Genomic DNA, 19,684 nt, shown 5'->3' with positions numbered 1-19,684 from the left:
AGCATTATGCAGAGGAAGATGTAACAATGAAAGAAGAAGCAGCCCAATGTTTGAAGAGTGTGCAGGCCTAAAACAGTACTAAGGCAAGGAGCCCTCTCTTTGCAGTGAATTGTGACGTGGGAAAAAAAAGGAAGCCCACAAGATGAGTTTTGTTACCAACTGTATTGTATTTAAAGTGCAGGATTTATGTACAAAAATACAGCTGTGTTGGACTCAGCACCCCAAAGAAACGAGAGAACAGAAAAAAGGCACAAACTCCGGGGAGAGAGAAAGAGAAACAGTACAGAACAAAGTGATAGACAGAGGGAGAGAGACAAGCAATGAGAGAATAAGAGTGCAACAAGTAACTGAGCAGAGAGCTTGACAAGACAGCATCATCCTACACTTCCATTGGATCCCTTCCCTACAACACATTCATACACTTCAGGTTTGTACACTAACAAGATGTAAAACATTGTCTTTGTAGAAAACACTACTGTATCCCCAACTACTACAACTGTCTGCTGTTGACTTCAAGGTAATAACAGGCAAATATCGCTCACATTGGATTTAAATCATGACAGAAAACGGTACATGAACAGTCGTATTAAAATCAACTATTCTTCTCGTTACAGGTCCAAGAATCTACGGGTCATTGACTGAATCTACACTGAGTATACAAAATCATGTTCTTTCCATGACACTTTGACCAGGTGGAAGCTATGATCCCTTATTGATGTCACTTGTTAAATCCACTTCAATCAGTGTAGATGAAGGTGAGGAGACAGGTTAAAGAAGGATGTTTAAGCCTTGAGACATGGATTGTGTTTGTGTGCCATTCAGAGGGTGAATGGGCAAGATAAAAGATTTAAGTGCCTTTGAACAGGGTATGGTAGCAGGTGCCAGGTGCACCGGTTTGTGTCAAGAACTGCAATGCTGCTGGGTTTTTCACGCTAAACAGTTTCCGTGTGTATCAAGAATGGTCCACCACCAAAGGTCATCCAGCCAACTTGACACAACTGTGGGAAGCATTGGAGTCAACATGGGCCAGCATCCCTGTGGAACGCTTTCGACACCTTGTAGAGTCCCTGCCCTGACGAATGGAGGCTGTTCTGAGGGGAAAAACTCAATATTAGTAAGGTGGAAGGTGTTCGAAAAGTTTGGAATAGTCAATGACCAAACACTTTTGAAGTGGAGGAACTATATCCTGTAGAACTACATGAAGTCCAAAGAGCAGCATGCTGGGTCACCTCCCTGTCAAACTCAACATTTATATTCCACTCAGAGTGAATTGGGGGATTTCTAAATGGAGCACTCCCTCCAGTGGCCACACGAGGTAATTGGACCAGTTGTTTCCTCACCCTGTCAGACCCGCTACAAACTAGTTGTTTCCTCACCCTGTCAGACCCGCTACAAACTAGTTGTTTCCTCACCCTGTCAGACCCGCTACAAACTAGTTGTTTCCTCACCCTGTCAGACCCGCTACAAACTAGTTGTTTCCTCACCCTGTCAGACCCGCTACAAACTAGTTGTTTCCTCCCCCTGTCAGACCCACTACAAACTAGTTGTTTCCTCCCCCTGTCAGACCCACTACAAACTAGTTGTTTCCTCCCTGTCAGACCCACTACAAACTAGTTGTTTCCTCACCCTGTCAGACCCGCTCCAAACTAGTTGTTTCCTCCCCCTGTCAGACCCGCTACAAACTAGTTGTTTCCTCCCCGTCAGACCCACTACAAACTAGTCGTTTCCTCACCCTGTCAGACCCACTACAAACTAGTTGTTTCCTCACCCTGTCAGACCCACTACAAACTAGTTGTTTCCTCCCCGTCAGACCCGCTACAAACTAGTTGTTTCCTCCCCGTCAGACCCGCTACAAACTAGTTGTTTCCTCCCCGTCAGACCCACTACAAACTAGTCGTTTCCTCACCCTGTCAGACCCACTACAAACTAGTTGTTTCCTCACCCTGTCAGACCCACTACAAACTAGTTGTTTCCTCCCCGTCAGACCCGCTACAAACTAGTTGTTTCCTCACCCTGTCAGACCCGCTACAAACTAGTTGTTTCCTCCCCCTGTCAGACCCACTACAAACTAGTTGTTTCCTCCCCCTGTCAGACCCACTACAAACTAGTTGTTTCCTCCCCGTCAGACCCACTACAAACTAGTTGTTTCCTCCCCCTGTCAGACCCGCTACAAACTAGTTGTTTCCTCCCCCTGTCAGACCCGCTACAAACTAGTTGTTTCCTCCCCGTCAGACCCACTACAAACTAGTCGTTTCCTCACCCTGTCAGACCCACTACAAACTAGTTGTTTCCTCCCCGTCAGACCCACTACAAACTAGTTGTTTCCTCCCCGTCAGACCCACTACAAACTAGTTGTTTCCTCACCCTGTCAGACCCGCTACAAACTACCGTAATTTCAGGACTATTAAGCGCACCTGAATATAAGCCGCACCCACTGAATTTAAAAAATATATATTATTTTGAACGTAAATAAGCCGCACATGTCTATAAGCCGCAGGTGCCTACCGGTACATTGAAACAAATTAACTTTACACAGGCTTTAACGAAACACGGCTTGTAACAAAAATAAATAGGCTTTAACGAAACACGGCTTGTAACAAAAAATAAAAAAATAGCAGTAAGCTTTAGTTGTCTTTTTGCACTGAGTCAATTCCTCACGCTGCTGTTTCCAACGTCTTATCATCGACTCATTAAGACCAAGCTCCCGTGCAGCAGCTCTATTTCCTTTTCCAACAGCCAGATCAAATCGCCTTCAACTTGAAAGCTGCATCATATGCATTTCTCTGTGTCTTTGCCATGATGAGGGTGACAAAATGACTACCGTAATCAGAATGATGGGAAATTTGAGAGCGCTCGATTTAATCTAAACAGTAAACAAAAAAGTTGTTTGACCTTAACCCGTTCGGCAATTTCATTGGTCTAATGAAAGCTTCATGCCACCAAAAAACCGAGCACGTCACAGAATGTGTTTTTTGGAGAAAAAAATTGAAAGTGGGAATAATCCATATATTAGCCGCGTCATTGTTTAAGCCGCGAGGTTCAAAGCTGGGAAAAAGTTGCGGCTTATAGTCCGGAATTTTACGGTAGTTGTTTCCTCACCCTGTCAGACCCGCTACAAACTAGCCTTTGACCAATAGTGCTGTTCCTGAAAAGTCTTGTCTATCATTAAAATCACTATATTTAAACTGATATTCAAATCTCCTCGGTGCATCACCACTGGCTGGTCTCAGAGCAAGACTCCATGGTGCATGAGACCATTGACATAATGAAACGTGTCTTGCCTCGAAATGTCCAACTGGCTCAACATACAATAAGATGACTGACGAGAGACGGAGTCTCTGGGCCAATCCCACCCCTAAATTCTAGGTTTAACATATTGCTTACACCAATCAAATCCTCTCAGATCTTCACATGTGCTTAGGGCGTAGGGGTTAAATTCACACCCTTACCAGTGTCAGCTAACATTAAAGGGATACTTCTAATGCTAGCAGCTAACCATAGACTTCCAGTCATTGCGCTAACGCTAGTTAGCATTGGCTTGCAAAACTACCTACAACTTCCTTCATACTGGACACAGAGAGATAAAAATGGTATCCACAAGTTCCTCGGACTCTGGGGAAGTAGATAAAGAGACTCTGCTAAAATCCCAAAGTATCCCTTTAAGGACTGTATAATTAATGTCAAAAGAACAGGATTGCCAGAGGGGGGTATTGTTCTATACCATAGCCAGGTTCTATACCATAGCCAGGTTCTATACCATAGCCAGGTTCTATACCATAGCCAGGTAGACCAACAATCAATGAAATCATAGTCTTAAAACAGGTGTAGAAAATACAACACAATACAACAACAAAAAACACACAAAAACAAGGATGCAAGCACATTCGACTTACAGTACTCACCCTTGTTCATAATGTGTTGTCTTACTGACATTCGACTTACAGTACTCACCCTTGTTGATAATGTGTCGTCTTTCTGACATTACCGCTTCCGAGAATCTCTCTCAACTTTACTTCCTATTTTGCTTATACTGTATATGATATAGAAATGTATGTATATTTATGTACAATACATCATTTACAATGACATCTTATCATTATATGGTTCCAATTGTTATTAAAAAAAATTCTCCCACTAAAGTAAAACGCATACATAAAATGTGCCAAAATGTACACTTCATCATTGTAACAAACAGTTCAAACAAGTGAACAAGAAAAAGGGGGAGGTTAAGACTGTGGGAACGATACATGTAACACACTGAGATATTGCATAAGCATACCAGGAATGTGCATAAATATTCCCTCAGGTAAATCACTCATAACCACACCTGGTGCATGGCAACACACTGCTAGCCACTCAACAGCCTGATGGTCAAAACTGTCATTCAAATGTCAGGATCACTGCCTGCGAGTCAACACCGACGTAGCATTGCTGTTCGATAGTAATGACAGCCTCTGTTGCACGTGCTCTTCGACATCACAACTAATAAAAGACGTGGCGGTTTGAAAGTTGGGACGCAACAGACGACTTCAAAATAAAGGACTGTTTATGTCACAGCTGTTCAGTAGTCAAAACAATGGCTCTAGAGCTAATGGTTTTGACCCCGGTTGGAAGTAAAAAGTCGAGCACCTTTGTCTAAAACACAAGATGCAGCTTCGCTCACCACCTGGCTGGTATTGAACACAGGACATCACAGGGCCCAATGTCTGCTTAATAAAGTGGGTATTGAACAACACAGGACATCACAGGGCCCAATGTCTGCTTAATAAAGTGGGTATTGAACAACACAGGACATCACAGGGCCCAATGTCTGCTTAATAAAGTGGGTATTGAACAACACAGGACATCACAGGGCCCAATGTCTGCTTAATAAAGTGGGTATTGAACAACACAGGACATCACAGGGCCCAATGTCTGCTTAATAAAGTGGGTATTGAACAACACAGGACATCACAGGGCCCAATGTCTGCTTAATAAAGTGGGTATTGAACAACACAGGACATCACAGGGCCCAATGTCTGCTTAATAAAGTGGGTATTGAACAACACAGGACATCACAGGGCCCAATGTCTGCTTAATAAAAGTATGTTGCTTCTCTTGTCTTTGTATTTGGGCTCTATGATCTCTAAGGCTCAGCCAGCTGCAGGCAAATGAACTCCTGCATACACTTCCTGTATTGCATCTCTGTGGGGCTGCTGGTGGAATATTGACCTGACTGCATGTAGGGCCCCTCCGCCTCCCGCATCTCCTCGTTCATCTTGGCCAATCGCAGTCTGGGGAAAGGAGAGCGAGGGGAGTCATTATTCATTTTGTCATCTTTATCCAACCCACTTTTAGACTTATAGAAGCAATCCATATGAATTGAGACAGTGTAAAGTCAAATAAAATGTTGCCTCAGTACTCCATTTTGAATTTGAGATTAAGTGACAAATATAAGGCAAATTGTTTTTCCATAAAAAATTAAATACACTATATTTATATAATATTTATGTATACTGAACAAAAATATAAACCAACATATAACAATTTCAAAGACTTTTCTGAGTTAGAGTTTATATAAAGGAAATTAGTAAATTGAAATACATTTATTTGGCTCTCATCTATGGATTTCACATGACTGGGAATAAAGATATCCATCTGTTGGTCACATATCTTTAAAAAAATGTAGGGGTGTGGATCAGAAAACCAGTCCGTATCTGGTGTGGCCAACATTTGCCTCATGCAGTGCGACACATCTCCTTCGCATAGAGTTGATCAGGCTGTTGATTATGGCCTGTGGAATGTTGTCCCATTCCTCTACAATGGGTGTGAGAAGTTGCTGGATATTGGCAGGAACTGGAAAATGCTGTCATACACATCAATCCAGAGCATCCCAAACATGCTCAATGGGTGACATGTCTGGTGAGTATGCAGGCCATGGAAGAACAGATCCTTGTGACAGGGCCGTGCATTATCATCAAATCAAATGATTATTGTTATTGGTCGCATACACATATTTAGCAGATGTTATGGCGAGTGTAGCGCCATGCTTGTGTTCCTAACTCCAACAGTGCAGTGGTATCTAACAATTCACAACAATACATGCAGAAACATGAAGTGATGGCGTTGGATGAATGGCACAATAATGGGCCTCAGGATCTCGCCGCAGTGTCTCTATGCATTCAAATTACCATTGATAAAATGCAATTGTGTTAGTTGTCCGTAGCTCATGATTGCCCCATACCATAACCCCACCATGGGGCACTCTGTTCACAACGTTGACATCAGCAAACCTCTCGCCCACACGACACCATACACATGGTCTGCGGTTGTGAGGCTGGTTGGACGTACTGACAAATTCTCTAAAACAACGTTGGTTGAAAAATGAACATTAAATTCTCTGGCAACAGCTCTGGTGGACATTCCTGCCGTCAGCATGCTAATTGCACGCTCCCTCAAAACTTGAGACATCTGTGGCATTGTGTTGTGAGACAAAACAGCACATTTTAGAGTGGCCTTTTATTGTCCGCAGCACAAGGTGCACCTGTGTAATGATCATGCTGTTTTAATCAGCTTCTTGATATGCCACACCTGTCAGGTGGATGGGTTATCTTGTCAAAGATGTCTTCTGTGCCCATATGAATAACCCCTATGATGTAACTGGAATGATGAGATGGATGTTCTTCTTCTATGTTTTAGTTTTATTATTTCACTGCCATACTGTGTTCCATCTTGTCCAGCCATCTTGTCTCAAGAGGACCACAATGGAAATAAGTCCCAGACTTTATTGTGCGTTATCCTCCATGATTTTATTCATGTGCACGTATGGCTTTTTCAAGTTTTATCTGTGCTTGTTTTTTTTAAATGGTGGAATTAATTAATTAATTAATAAACCAAACTAAACAAGGACAAATGCTCACTAACAGGGATGTAAACAAATTTGTGTACAAAAAGTGAGAAATAAGCTTTTTGTGCGTATGGAACATTTCTGGGATCTTTTATTTCAGCTCATGAAAGATGGGACCAACACTTTACATGTTGCGTTTATATTTTTGTTCAGTATATATATATATTTTTTTTAAAGGCCAAAAGGCTTGGCACTCACAATGTGACGATGTCTGCATTGGCAGCATCCACTGCCATGGATAGGGGCGTTTTCGCTTCAATGTCTGCCGCGTTCTGATTGGCTCCTCTCTTCAGGAACAAACACACTTGACTGGATTGGAGAATAAAATTTTTAAAAAAGGAAAAAAATCAATTGTAATACCCCAACATGAACCAAGATCATAGACTGAGTTCCCCTTTGTCACCACTAATAAACCTCAACCCACTAATTAACCTCAACCCACTAATTAACAACCTCAACCCACTAATTAACCTCAACCCACTAATTAACAACCTCAACCCACTAATTAACCTCAACCCACTAATTAACAACCTCAACCCACTAATAAACCTCAACCCACTAATTAAGCAACCCACTAATTAAGCAACCCACTAATTAACCTCAACCCACTAATTAACCTCAACCCACTAATTAAGCTCAAACACTACCCTCGTCTATTACGATCAAATATAACATACAAAAAGGCTTAGCCGAGGCCATAAAGGCTTTAATCTACACCAGAACACATGAACAAAAGGAACAGTCTGCCGTGTATTATTACACCAGGTGAGATCTAGAAATAACAGACCTCCGATGCTGTAGGGTGGCAGGTAGCCTAGTGGTTAGAGTGGCAGGTAGCCTAGTGGTTAGAGTGGCAGGTAGCCTAGCGGTTAGAGTGGCAGGTAGCCTAGTGGTTAGAGTGGCAGGTAGCCTAGTGGTTAGAGTGGCAGGTAACCTAGTGGTTAGAGTGGCAGGTAGCCTAGTGGTTAGAGTGGCAGGTAGCCTAGTGGTTAGAGTGGCAGGTAGCCTAGTGGTTAGAGTGGCAGGTAACCTAGTGGTTAGAGGGGCAGGTAACCTAGTGGTTAGAGTGGCAGGTAACCTAGTGGTTAGAGGGGCAGGTAACCTAGTGGTTAGAGTGGCAGGTAACCTAGTGGTTAGAGTGGCAGGTAGCCTAGCGGTTAGAGTGGCAGGTAGCCTAGCGGTTAGAGTGGCAGGTAGCCTAGTGGTTAGAGAGGCAGGTAGCCTAGTGGTTAGAGGAGGCAGGTAGCCTAGTGGTTAGAGGGGCAGGTAGCCTAGTGGTTAGAGTGGCAGGTAGCCTAGTGGTTAGAGTGGCAGGTAGTCTAGTGGTTAGAGGAGGGAGGTAGCCTAGTGGTTAGAGGAGGCAGGTAGCCTAGTGGTTAGAGTGGCAGGTAGTCTAGTGGTTAGAGGAGGGAGGTAGCCTAGTGGTTAGAGGAGGCAGGTAACCTAGTGGTTAGAGTGGCAGGTAACCTAGTGGTTAGAGTGGCAGGTAGTCTAGTGGTTAGAGGAGGCAGGTAACCTAGTGGTTAGAGGGGCAGGTAGCCTAGTGGTTAGAGTGGCAGGTAACCTAGTGGTTAGAGTGGCAGGTAACCTAGTGGTTAGAGTGGCAGGTAACCTAGTGGTTAGAGTGGCAGGTAACCTAGTGGTTAGAGTGGCAGGTAACCTAGCGGTTAGAGTGGCAGGTAACCTAGTGGTTAGAGTGGCAGGTAACCTAGTGGTTAGAGTGGCAGGTAGTCTAGTGGTTAGAGGAGGCAGGTAACCTAGTGGTTAGAGGGGCAGGTAGCCTAGTGGTTAGAGTGGCAGGTAACCTAGTGGTTAGAGTGGCAGGTAACCTAGTGGTTAGAGTGGCAGGTAACCTAGTGGTTAGAGTGGCAGGTAACCTAGTGGTTAGAGGGGCAGGTAACCTAGTGGTTAGAGTGGCAGGTAACCTAGTGGTTAGAGGGGCAGGTAACCTAGTGGTTAGAGTGGCAGGTAACCTAGTGGTTAGAGGGGCAGGTAGCCTAGTGGTTAGAGTGGCAGGTAGCCTAGTGGTTAGAGTGGCAGGTAACCTAGTGGTTAGAGTGGCAGGTAACCTAGTGGTTAGAGTGGCAGGTAACCTAGTGGTTAGAGTGACAGGTAGCCTAGCGGTTAGAGGGGCAGGTAACCTAGTGGTTAGAGGGGCAGATAACCTAGTGGTTAGAGTGGCAGGTAACCTAGTGGTTAGAGGGGCAGGTAACCTAGTGGTTAGAGGGGCAGGTAGCCTAGTGGTTAGAGTGGCAGGTAGCCTAGTGGTTAGAGTGGCAGGTAGCCTAGTGGTTAGAGTGGCAGTTAACCTAGTGGTTAGAGTGGCAGGTAACCTAGCGGTTAGAGTGGCAGGTAACCTAGTGGTTAGAGTGGCAGGTAGCCTAGTGGTTAGAGTGGCAGGTAACCTAGTGGTTAGAGTGACAGGTAGCCTAGTGGTTAGAGTGGCAGGTAGCCTAGTGGTTAGAGTGGCAGGTAACCTATTGGTTAGAGTGGCAGGTAGCCTAGTGGTTAGAGTGGCAGGTAGCCTAGCGGTTAGAGCGTTGGGCCTGTATCTGAAAGGTTGCTGGATTGAATCCCTGAGCTGACAAGGCAGAATCCCCCTGAACAAGGTAGTTAACCCACTGTTCCCCTGTAGGACGTCATAGTCATTTTTTAATTACATTTTTAATTTGACCTTTATTTAACTAGGCAAGTCAGTTCAGAACAAATTCTTATTTTCAATGACGGCCTAAGAACAGTGGGTTAACTGCGTTGTTCAGGGGCAGAACGACTGATTTTTATAGTCCAACGATAACCACTAGGCTACCTGCCATCCCTCTTAACTGACTTGCCTAGTTAAATAAAGGTTAAATAAAAAATGTAAATGCTTATGTCTTCTCTATGAGAAGGTCATGGGGTCTTTAACGTTCTGCTAAAAGACAGATCGGAGGTTGTGGTAGGTGGTAAGGGGTGGGAACGGACCCGGTGTGTCCCAGGATGGTGGCGTGGTGGAGGGGTCCTCGACCCAGGGCGTCCTGCTGGTTCACGTTTCCTGCGTTCTGGAGCAGGAACTCACAGGTCACCAACGAGCCCTGGAAAAACAGAAAAGTACCAGTCCATTTATCACGCATGAGCACACATACAGGGCCAGATCCACCCCCGCGCCTGTCCGCAACGCTCCCCGCGCCTGGCCGCGCCTGTCCGCAACGCTCCCCGCGCCTGTCCGCGCCTGTCCGCAACGCTCCCCGCGCCTGTCCGCGCCTGTCCCCAACGCTCCCCGCGCCTGTCCACAACGCTCCCCACGCCTGTCCACAACACTCAAGTATCCTCACCCCCTGCACAGCCATGATGAGCGGGGTCCTCTTGTCGTCGTCGGTGTTGACCCAGTTGACCTCCGCTCCGTGTGCCAGGGCCTCGGCCATGTTGGGCAGGCTGCGGGCACACGAGGCCCAGTACAGCTGCAGACCCGGGGAGTACTCCTTGGGCTCCGAGAACACCACCAGCTCCTTACAGGGCGATGGAGGGGGCAGGGTGGCAGGCATGGCCATGGGGGGCGCCTCGGCAGCTTCTGAGTGGAGGGGTGGAGAGAGAGAAGGAGTTAAGAGGTTATCAGGAGCGTCGAGGTGTAAACTGTTGTTTTTCATGGTAATCCAGTGGATATTTAAATATAGGAATATAAGTAGGGAATTCTAGTTTCAGTGTGCGCTCGTGTGTGGGGTCATTTCAATGTGCGCTCGTGTGTGGGGTCATTTCAGTGTGCGCCCGTGTGTGGGGTCATTTCAGTGTGCGCTCGTGTGTGGGGTCATTTCAGTGTGCGCCCGTGTGTGGGGTCATTTCAGTGTGCGCCCGTGTGTGTGGGGTCATTTCAGTGTGCGCCCGTGTGTGGGGTCATTTCAGTGTGCGCCCGTGTGTGGGGTCATTTCAGTGTGCGCCCGTGTGTGTGGGGTCATTTCAGTGTGCGCTCGTGTGTGTGGGGTCATTTCAGTGTGCGCTCGTGTGTGGGGTCATTTCAGTGTGCGCCCGTGTGTGTGGGGTCATTTCAGTGTGCGCTCGTGTGTGGGGTCATTTCAGTGTGCGCCCGTGTGTGGGGTCATTTCAGTGTGCGCCCGTGTGTGGGGTCATTTCAGTGTGCGCCCGTGTGTGTGGGGTTATTTCAGTGTGCGCTCGTGTGTGGGGTCATTTCAGTGTGCGCCCGTGTGTGGGGTCATTTCAGTGTGCGCCCGTGTGTGGGGTCATTTCAGTGTGCGCTCGTGTGTGGGGTCATTTCAGTGTGCGCTCGTGTGTGGGGTCATTTCAGTGTGCGCCCGTGTGTGGGGTCATTTCAGTGTGCGCCCGTGTGTGGGGTCATTTCAGTGTGCGCCCGTGTGTGTGGGGTCATTTCAGTGTGCGCCCGTGTGTGTGGGGTCATTTCAGTGTGCGCCCGTGTGTGTGGGGTCATTTCAGTGTGCGCCCGTGTGTGTGGGGTCATTTCAGTGTGCGCCCGTGTGTGTGGGGTCATTTCAGTGTGCGCCCGTGTGTGTGGGGTCATTTCAGTGTGCGCCCGTGTGTGGGGTCATTTCAGTGTGCGCCCGTGTGTGGGGTCATTTCAGTGTGCGCCCGTGTGTGTGGGGTCATTTCAGTGTGCGCCCGTGTGTGTGGGGTCATTTCAGTGTGCGCCCGTGTGTGTGGGGTCATTTCAGTGTGCGCCCGTGTGTGGGGTCATTTCAGTGTGCGCCCGTGTGTGGGGTCATTTCAGTGTGCGCCCGTGTGTGGGGTCATTTCAGTGTGCGCCCGTGTGTGTGGGGTCATTTCAGTGTGCGCCCGTGTGTGTGGGGTCATTTCAGTGTGCGCCCATGTGTGTGGGGTCATTTCAGTGTGCGCTCGTGTGTGGGGTCATTTCAGTGTGCGCCCGTGTGTGGGGTCATTTCAGTGTGCGCCCGTGTGTGGGGTCATTTCAGTGTGCGCCCGTGTGTGGGGTCATTTCAGTGTGCGCCCGTGTGTGGGGTCATTTCAGTGTGCGCCCGTGTGTGGGGTCATTGAACAGCTGTTTGAATATAAGCTGGATACGAGTGAGACTCATCGGGCGTGTTAGGGTGTGTGGGTGTGTTAGTGGGTGTTAGTGGGTGTGTTAGTGGGTGTGGGTGTGTTAGGGGGTGTTAGTGGGGGTGTTAGTGGGGGTGTTAGTGGGGGTGTGTTAGGGTGTGTGTGTTAGGGTGTGTGTGTTAGGGTGTGTGTGTGGGTGGGTGTGGGTGGGTGTGGGTGGGTGTGGGTGTGTTAGGGTGTGTTAGGGTGTGTTAGGGTGTGTTAGGGTGTGTGTGGGTGTGTGTGGGTGTGTGTGGGTGTGTGTGGGTTGGCACAATTACTGTATAATCATGCAACTGACGATTATGGATCATAACCACTTAAAAAAGAAAAATATATATTTAAGTATTTTTTGTGTGCTATTAAAACGATTATAACAGTGAACACGATCATTTGGCTGACCAATAACAATCATTCAAAATGCCATCACGGCCTTAGAGTGTGTGTGTGTGTGTGTGTGTGTGTGTGTGTGTGTGTGTGTGTGTGTGTGTGTGTGTGTGTGTGTGTTTGAGAGAGCATCACCTGCTTCAGCCAGGCTGTTGGTGGCTAACATCTCTCTACTTCCTTCTGCACTGTTCTGGATGCCACTGTCTGCACTTCTTACTGCAAGGGACCAAGCAGTCAGTCACTCAGTCAGTCACTACACACCAGCGCACATACACCCTCTCCAACTTTAACCAAGTGGTTAGAGAATGCAGTGTACTTTGGTCACCACAGCCAGTAAGAATTTCCCAGCTGACCCCCACAGCCACAATAAGACAGATGAAACCCATAGACAAAACACTGACCACAACGACACACTCAACGTGACGGCGCGGCTCATTAAGGGAGCAAGACGAGGGAATGTGGAATGGGTATTAGTCTACAGCCAGAGCAGTGAGTACAGATGGATGGCTGGAGGGAAGGATGTAAGGAAGGAGGGAAGGAGGTGGAGAGTGAAACACAGAGCTATACTTACTGCTCCTGAGCTTGGCAGAGGTGTCAAAGTAGGAGAAGAGCGAGTCAAGCTCGTCTGGACAGAAGAGAGAGTCGCGGCGCGCCTTCAAGCCCTTGGCAGCAGCTAGGCAAGGGCAGTGGATGAGGTCAGAGAGAAAAGGGCACGAGGTGGCGGGGTAGGAAGAAAGGAATAAAAAGCAGGGGGAAGGGGTTAGTCCAGAAGCACAGAGCAGCCGGAGGAGGGTGGAGAAGAGGGGGATTGAGAGGAGAGAGGAGAATAGAAGCACAGAGCAGCCGGAGGAGGGTGGAGAAGAGGGGGATTGAGAGGAGAGAGGAGGATAGAAGCACAGGCAGTTAGACTACAACAAAAAGAGAGAACGCGAGAGAGAAGATAGGAGGGTGCCTTCCGTTGTGTGCCCTGAGCATGACATCGTTCTATTAGCGCAATTCAGTTGCTGTTCCTTTAAAAAGGCACACTCTGTAGCTTGTACTGTATTCCTGGTTAACAGTAACAGGCCCTACGGCTTGATTGTTTTAAAGGACTGAGTGAGAGGAAGTGTGTAAAATCAAATTTTCCAAGTGTAAAATCAAAACGGAACAGGCGCTATCGATTGGCATTTTTGGTGAATTTGCATGTTTAGAACCATGTTTAGAACCATGTTTATGTGTTTATGTACAGTTAGCCTATACAGTATACATGAATTCGTAATACTACCAAACCGAGGAAGAGCTCCAGAGTGCACCTTTAAGAGACCGGACCAGGGACGGGTTGACACCTACCTGACTGACCTGAGGCGTTGGAGGAGGGCCGCAGTTTGGGCGTGGGCGGGGGCGGCCGGGGGGGCAGGTGCTCCGTGCTGCCGCTCAGCTTCTTCTCCTGCTTGACCAGGGACACCACCTTGGCGCGTAACTCTTCATTGGACGGGCGCTGCACGAAACGCCGGTCCACGTACTTGGCCCTGATGTAGGCTTCGATCTCCTGCCTGGGGAAAGACACAGAGAAAGAGGAAGACTGAATTTAACAACCTGAACAAATCAGGCAAAGACAGCAAGCAACATTTTTGGCAATCTTTGAGCAACGCTATTGCACACTTGCTGTAGTACGACACCTCCGACTTGTATGGGACTAACCTTTATTTGCTTCATAGAAATAACATTTTAAAAAGCTATAAAACATGGTGGTGGCTAAAATCAAATCAAATTTTATTGGTCACATACACGGTTAGCAGATGTTAATGCGAGTGTAGTGAAATGCTTGTGCTTCTAGTTCCGACGGCGCAGTAATATCTAACAAGGAATCTAACAATTCCCCCAACAACTACCTAATACACACAAATCTAAAAGGGGTGAATGAGAATATGTACATATAAATATATGGATGAGCGATGGCTGAACAGCATAGGCAAGGTGCACTAGATGGTATAAAATACAGTATATACATATCTTATGAGTAATGTAAGATATGTAAACATTATTGAAAGTGGCATTGTTTAGTGGCCAGTGATTGGGTCTCCATGTAGGCAGCAGCCTCTCGGAGTTAGTGATGGCTGTTTAACAGTCTGATGGCTTTGAGATAGAAGCTGTTCTTCAGTCTCTCGGTCCCAGCTTTGATGCACCTGTACTGACCTCGCCTCCTGGATGGTAGCAAGGTGAACAGGCAGTGGCTCAGGAGGTTGTTGTCCTTGATTATCTTTTTGGCCTTCCTGTGACATCGGGTGCTGTAGGTGTCCTGGAGGGCAGGTAGTTTGCCATCCGGTGATGCGTTGTGCAGACCGCACTACCCTCTGGAGAGCCTCGCGGTTGAGGGCGATGTAGTTGCCGTACCAGGCAGTGATGCATCCCAACAGGATGCTCTCGATTGTGCATCTGTAAAAGTCTGTCAGGGTTTTAGGTGACAGGCCAAATCTCTTCAGCCTCCTGAGGTTGAAGAGGCGCTGTTGCACCTTCTTCACCAAACTGTCTGTGTGGGTGGACCATTTCAGTGTGTCTGTGAAGTGTACGCCAAGGAACTTTCCACCTTCTCCACTACTGTCCCTTCAATGTTGATAGGGGGCTGCTCCCTCATGTCCACGATCATCTCCTTTGTTTTGTTGACGTTGAGTGAGAGGTTTTCCCTGACACCACACTCCGAGGGCCCTCACCTCCTCCCTGTAGGCTGTCTCGTCGTTGTTGGTAATCAAGCCCACTACTGTTGTGTCTGCAAACTTGATGATTGAGTTGGAGGCGTGCATGGCCACGCAGTCATGGGTGAATAGGGAGTACAGGAGGGGGCTGAGCACACACCCTTGTGGGGCTCCAGTGTTGAGTGGAGATGCTTCCTACCTTCACCACCTGGGGGCAGCCCGTCAGAAAGTCCAGGACCCAATTGCACAGGGCGAGGTTGAGACCCAGGGTCTCCAGCTTAATGATGAGCTTGGAGGGTACTATGGTGTTGAATGCTGAGCTGTAGTCAATGAACAGCATTCTTACATAGGTATTCCTCTTGTTCAGATGGGATAGGGTAGTGTGATTGCATCGTCTGTGGACCTGTTGGGTCGATATGCAAATTGAAGTGGGTCTAGGGTGGCAGGTAACGTGGAGGTGATATGATCCTTGACTAGTCTCTCAAAGCACTTCATGATGACAGAAGTGAGTGCTACGGGGCGTTAGTCATTTAGTTCCGTTATCTTTGCCTTCTTGGGTACAGGAACAACGGTGGCCATTTTGAAGCATGTGAGGACAGCAGGCTGGGATAAGGAGCGATTGAATATGTCCATAAACACACCAGAAAGCTGGTCTGCGCATGCTGAGGACAGGGCTAGGGATGCCGTCTGGGCCAGCAACCTTGCTAGGGTTTACACGTTTAAATGTCTTACTCACATCAACCACGGAGAAGGAGGGGGGGGCGCAGTCTTCTTTTAGCGGGCCGCAACTGTGGTACTGTTATCCATTAGTTTGCCTGGGAGCGAGACGGTGTCCGTTACGCGGCTGCTTTTCTTTTTGTAGTCCGTGATTTCCTGTAGACTCTGAGCCGTTGAACTCTGACTCCACTTTGTCCCTATACCGACATTTAGTTTGTTTGCCTTGCGGAGGAAATAACTACACTGTTTATATTTCGCCCATATTCCCAGTCCTCTTGCCATGATTAAATGCGGTGGTTCGCGCTTTCAGTTTTGTGCGAATGCCGCCATCCATCCACGGTTTCTGGTTAGGGTAGGTTTTAATAGTCACAGTGGGTACCACATCTCCAATGCCCTTCCTTATAAACTCACTCACAGAGTCAGCGTATAGCTCGAAGTTCTGAGGCTGCCCGGCACATTTCCCAGTCAGTGTGATCAAAACAATCTTGAAGTGTGGATTCCGATTGGTCAGACCAGCTTTGAATGGTTCTAGTCACGGGTACATCCTGTTTGAGTTGCTGTCTATAAGACGGTAGGACACGATGGAGTTGTGGTCGGATTTGCCGCAGAGAAGGAGGGCGAGGGCCTTGTATGCATCGAGGAAGTTAGAGTAGCAGTGATCGAGTGTATTGCTCACGCGAGTGCTGCAATCAATATGCTGATAGAATTTAGGGAGCCTTGTTCTCAAATTTGCTTTGTTAAAATCCCCAGCTACAATAAATGCAGCCTCAGGATATATGGTTTCCAGTTAACATAGAGTCCAGTGAAGTTCTTTCAGGACCGTCGAGGTATCTGCTTGGGGGGGGGATATACACAGCTGTGACGATAACTGACGAGAATTCTCTTGGGAAATAATATGGCCGGCATTTGATTGTAAGGAATTCTAGGTCGGGTGAGCAGAAGGACTTGAGTTCCCGTATGTTGTTATGTTTACACCATGAGTTGTTAATCATGACGCATACACCCCCGCCCTTCTTCCCAGAGAGGTGTTTATCTCTGTCGGCGTGACACATGAAGAAGCCCGGTGGCTGAATCGACTCCGACAACGTATCCCGAGAGAGTTACAATCTCTTGTCTCTCTGGAAGGCAACCCTTGCTCTAATTTAGTCTAACTTGTTGTCAAGTGACTGGACATTGGCGAGTAGTATACTCGGAAGCGGTGGGCGATGTGCACACCTACGGAGCCTGACCAGGAGGCCGCTCCGTCTGCCTCTTCTGCGGCGACGTTGTTTTGGGTCGGGCTTCTGGGATTAGATCCCATGTCCAGGGTGGAGGTCCGAACAAAGGATCCGCTTCGGGGAAGGATCCGCTTCGGGAAAGTCGTATTGTTGATCGTAATGTTGGTAAGTTGACGTCGCTCTTATATCCAATACTTCTTCCCGGCTGTATGTAATAATACTTACGATTTTCTGGGCTAACAATGTAAGAAATAATACAGATATAATCCTAAAGACTCGAAGCGAGGTGACCATCTCTGTCGGCGCCATCTTGCAATGAATGGTAGCTATAGAACAACACGGCGGTAGCTGCAGAACAACACGGCGGTAGCTGCAGAACAACACGGCGGTAGCTGTAGAACACGGCGGTAGCTGCAGAACAACACGGCGGTAGCTGCAGAACAACACGGCGGTAGCTGCAGAACAACACGGCGGTAGCTGCAGAACAACACGGCGGTAGCTGCAGAACAACACGGCGGTAGTTGTAGAACACGGCGGTAGTTGCAGAACAACACGGCGGTAGTTGTAGAACACAGTGGTAGCTGCAGAACAACACGGCGGTAGTTGTAGAACACAGTGGTAGCTGCAGAACAACACGGCGGTAGTTGTAGAACACAGTGGTAGCTGCAGAACAACACGGCGGTAGTTGTAGAACACAGTGGTAGCTGCAGAACAACACGGCGGTAGTTGTAGAACACAGTGGTAGCTGCAGAACAACACGGCGGTAGTTGTAGAACACAGTGGTAGCTGCAGAACAACACGGCGGTAGTTGTAGAACACAGTGGTAGCTGCAGAACACGGCGGTAGTTGTAGAACACAGTGGTAGCTGCAGAACAACACGGCGGTAGTTGTAGAACACAGTGGTAGCTGCAGAACAACACGGCGGTAGTTGTAGAACACAGTGGTAGCTGCAGAACAACACGGCGGTAGTTGTAGAACACAGTGGTAGCTGCAGAACAACACGGCGGTAGTACCTGGGGTCTGTCGGCTTTGGCTTCATGGCTCCCAGCTCCTCTCTCCCAGCCTCGTAGATCTGGTTGATGACCCCGTTACCCAGCTCACACATCAACTGTGTTCAACACACCACACACACACACACACACACACACACACAATAATGTTACCATGACAAAATTAACCAGCACATTCTGAGGACAACATGTCATTCATGCAAATTCATGACATGTAAAAGACAGCTGTAATCTGTAACCATTACATTTTACCATTGATCTGTCACTAGCGAATCCAAGAGAGGGAGCATGTGAGTGTGAAAGTCTCCTGCTTTTCTCTTCCTGTGCCCCTCCATCCCTCACCCCCCTTTCTTTTCTCACCTTGAGTAGTTCAGGTTCCCATGAGTCCAGGGTGAGCGAGCGCACTTTGGAGAAATGGACCCCCAGACTCCTGCAGATGGTGAGAGTCTGTTATCAACTCATACATCAAAGAGATTGTCTAAAAATAACTGAGTGCACACAGCTTCATCACAGGAACACGCTGTTCAATCGAGGGTGTAGTTTGTACTGTGGCCACAAGGTGGGAGTATGCAGTTAGTAACAGAGTAATTGCAGTCGTTGTACTCATAATATACAGGAGAACGATCGCCTTACGGCAAGGATAGCTGTGCTGCAAGCCCAGCTTCAGACGCAATCGTTAGGCAAGGGTCATTTCAGTGTAGGAAAGGATGAAACAGCGTCTGTGCCACCAGCAAGTACAGATAGTAACGTTAGTATAAACCCCCTCGCACGGTCCCCGCAGCCGGACATCTTTCTCATGGCTTCTGGAGGGAAACGCTGTAGGAATGCTCAACCGGTGTCGCTTATTCAGCCGACAGAAACTTTCAACCGGTTCTCCCCGTTAAGCGAGTCGGAGTCGGAGGCCGAGACTTCTCTGGTCTCTACTCCTCCCGTTACGGGGTCTGAGACGCCGACGGCTCCCACCATTAGCTCTGACAAATTGAAAACCCTAGTCATTGGCGACTCCATTACCCGCAGTATTAGACTTAAAACTAATCATCCAGCGATCATACACTGTTTACCAGGGGGCAGGGCTACCGACGTTAAGGCTAATCTAAAGACGGTGCTGGCTAAAGCTAAAACTGGCGAGTGTAGAGAGTATAGAGATATTGTTATCCACGTCGGCACCAACGATGTTAGGATGAAACAGTCAGAGGTCACCAAGCGCAATATAGCTTCAGCGTGTAAATCAGCTAGAAAGATGTGTCGGCATCGAGTAATTGTCTCTGGCCCCCTCCCAGTTAGGGGGAGTGATGAGCTCTACAGCAGAGTCTCACAACTCAATCGCTGGATGAAAACTGTTTTCTGCCCCTCCCAAAAGATAGAATTTGTAGATAACTGGCCCTCTTTCTGGGATTCACCCACAAACAGGACCAAGCCTGGCCTGCTGAGGAGTGACGGACTCCATCCTAGCTGGAGGGGTGCTCTCATCTTATCTACGAACATAGACAGGGCTCTAACTCCTCTAGCTCCACAATGAAATAGGGTGCAGGCCAGGCAACAGGCTGTTAGCCAGCCTGCCAGCTTAGTGGAGTCTGCCACTAGCACAGTTAGCGTAGTCAGCTCAGCTTTCCCCATTGAGACCGTGTCTGTGCCTCGATCTTGGTTGGGCAAAATTAAAAATGGCGGTGTTCGCTTCAGTAATCTTACTAGTATAAAGACCTCCTCCATTCCTGCCATTATTGAAAGAGATTGTGATACTTCACATCTCAAAAT

General features: G+C 47.8%; 1 protein-coding gene across 8 annotated transcripts in view; it reads right to left on the bottom strand.

Annotated features, from left to right (window-relative positions):
* LOC115151514 (arf-GAP with coiled-coil, ANK repeat and PH domain-containing protein 2) overlaps positions 1 to 19,684 on the bottom strand; it is a 77,804-nt gene that overhangs the window by 2,613 nt on the left and 55,507 nt on the right. For 4 of the 8 annotated variants that reach the window (XM_029695504.1, XM_029695503.1, XM_029695506.1 and 1 more), the window contains 9 exons: positions 18,290 to 18,359; positions 17,933 to 18,027; positions 13,643 to 13,845; positions 12,885 to 12,986; positions 12,449 to 12,529; positions 10,198 to 10,433; positions 9,848 to 9,957; positions 7,085 to 7,195; positions 5,212 to 5,273 (listed from right to left, as the gene is read on the bottom strand). In XM_029695504.1, the coding sequence (XP_029551364.1) occupies positions 5,212 to 5,273; positions 7,085 to 7,195; positions 9,848 to 9,957; positions 10,198 to 10,433; positions 12,449 to 12,529; positions 12,885 to 12,986; positions 13,643 to 13,845; positions 17,933 to 18,027; positions 18,290 to 18,359 (1,070 nt within the window). The remainder of the gene's footprint in view (positions 1 to 5,211; positions 5,274 to 7,084; positions 7,196 to 9,847; positions 9,958 to 10,197; positions 10,434 to 12,448; positions 12,530 to 12,884; positions 12,987 to 13,642; positions 13,846 to 17,932; positions 18,028 to 18,289; positions 18,360 to 19,684) is intronic. The other 4 variants (XM_029695509.1, XM_029695511.1, XM_029695505.1 and 1 more) reach the window with 3 other exon arrangements.

The sequence above is a fragment of the Salmo trutta genome, chromosome 17 (assembly GCF_901001165.1).
Source record: "Salmo trutta chromosome 17, fSalTru1.1, whole genome shotgun sequence".
NCBI classification, from domain to species: Eukaryota; Metazoa; Chordata; class Actinopteri; order Salmoniformes; family Salmonidae; genus Salmo; species Salmo trutta.
The sequence above is the reverse complement of the archived record's forward strand: the minus strand, read 5'-3'. Positions and strand labels throughout refer to the sequence as shown.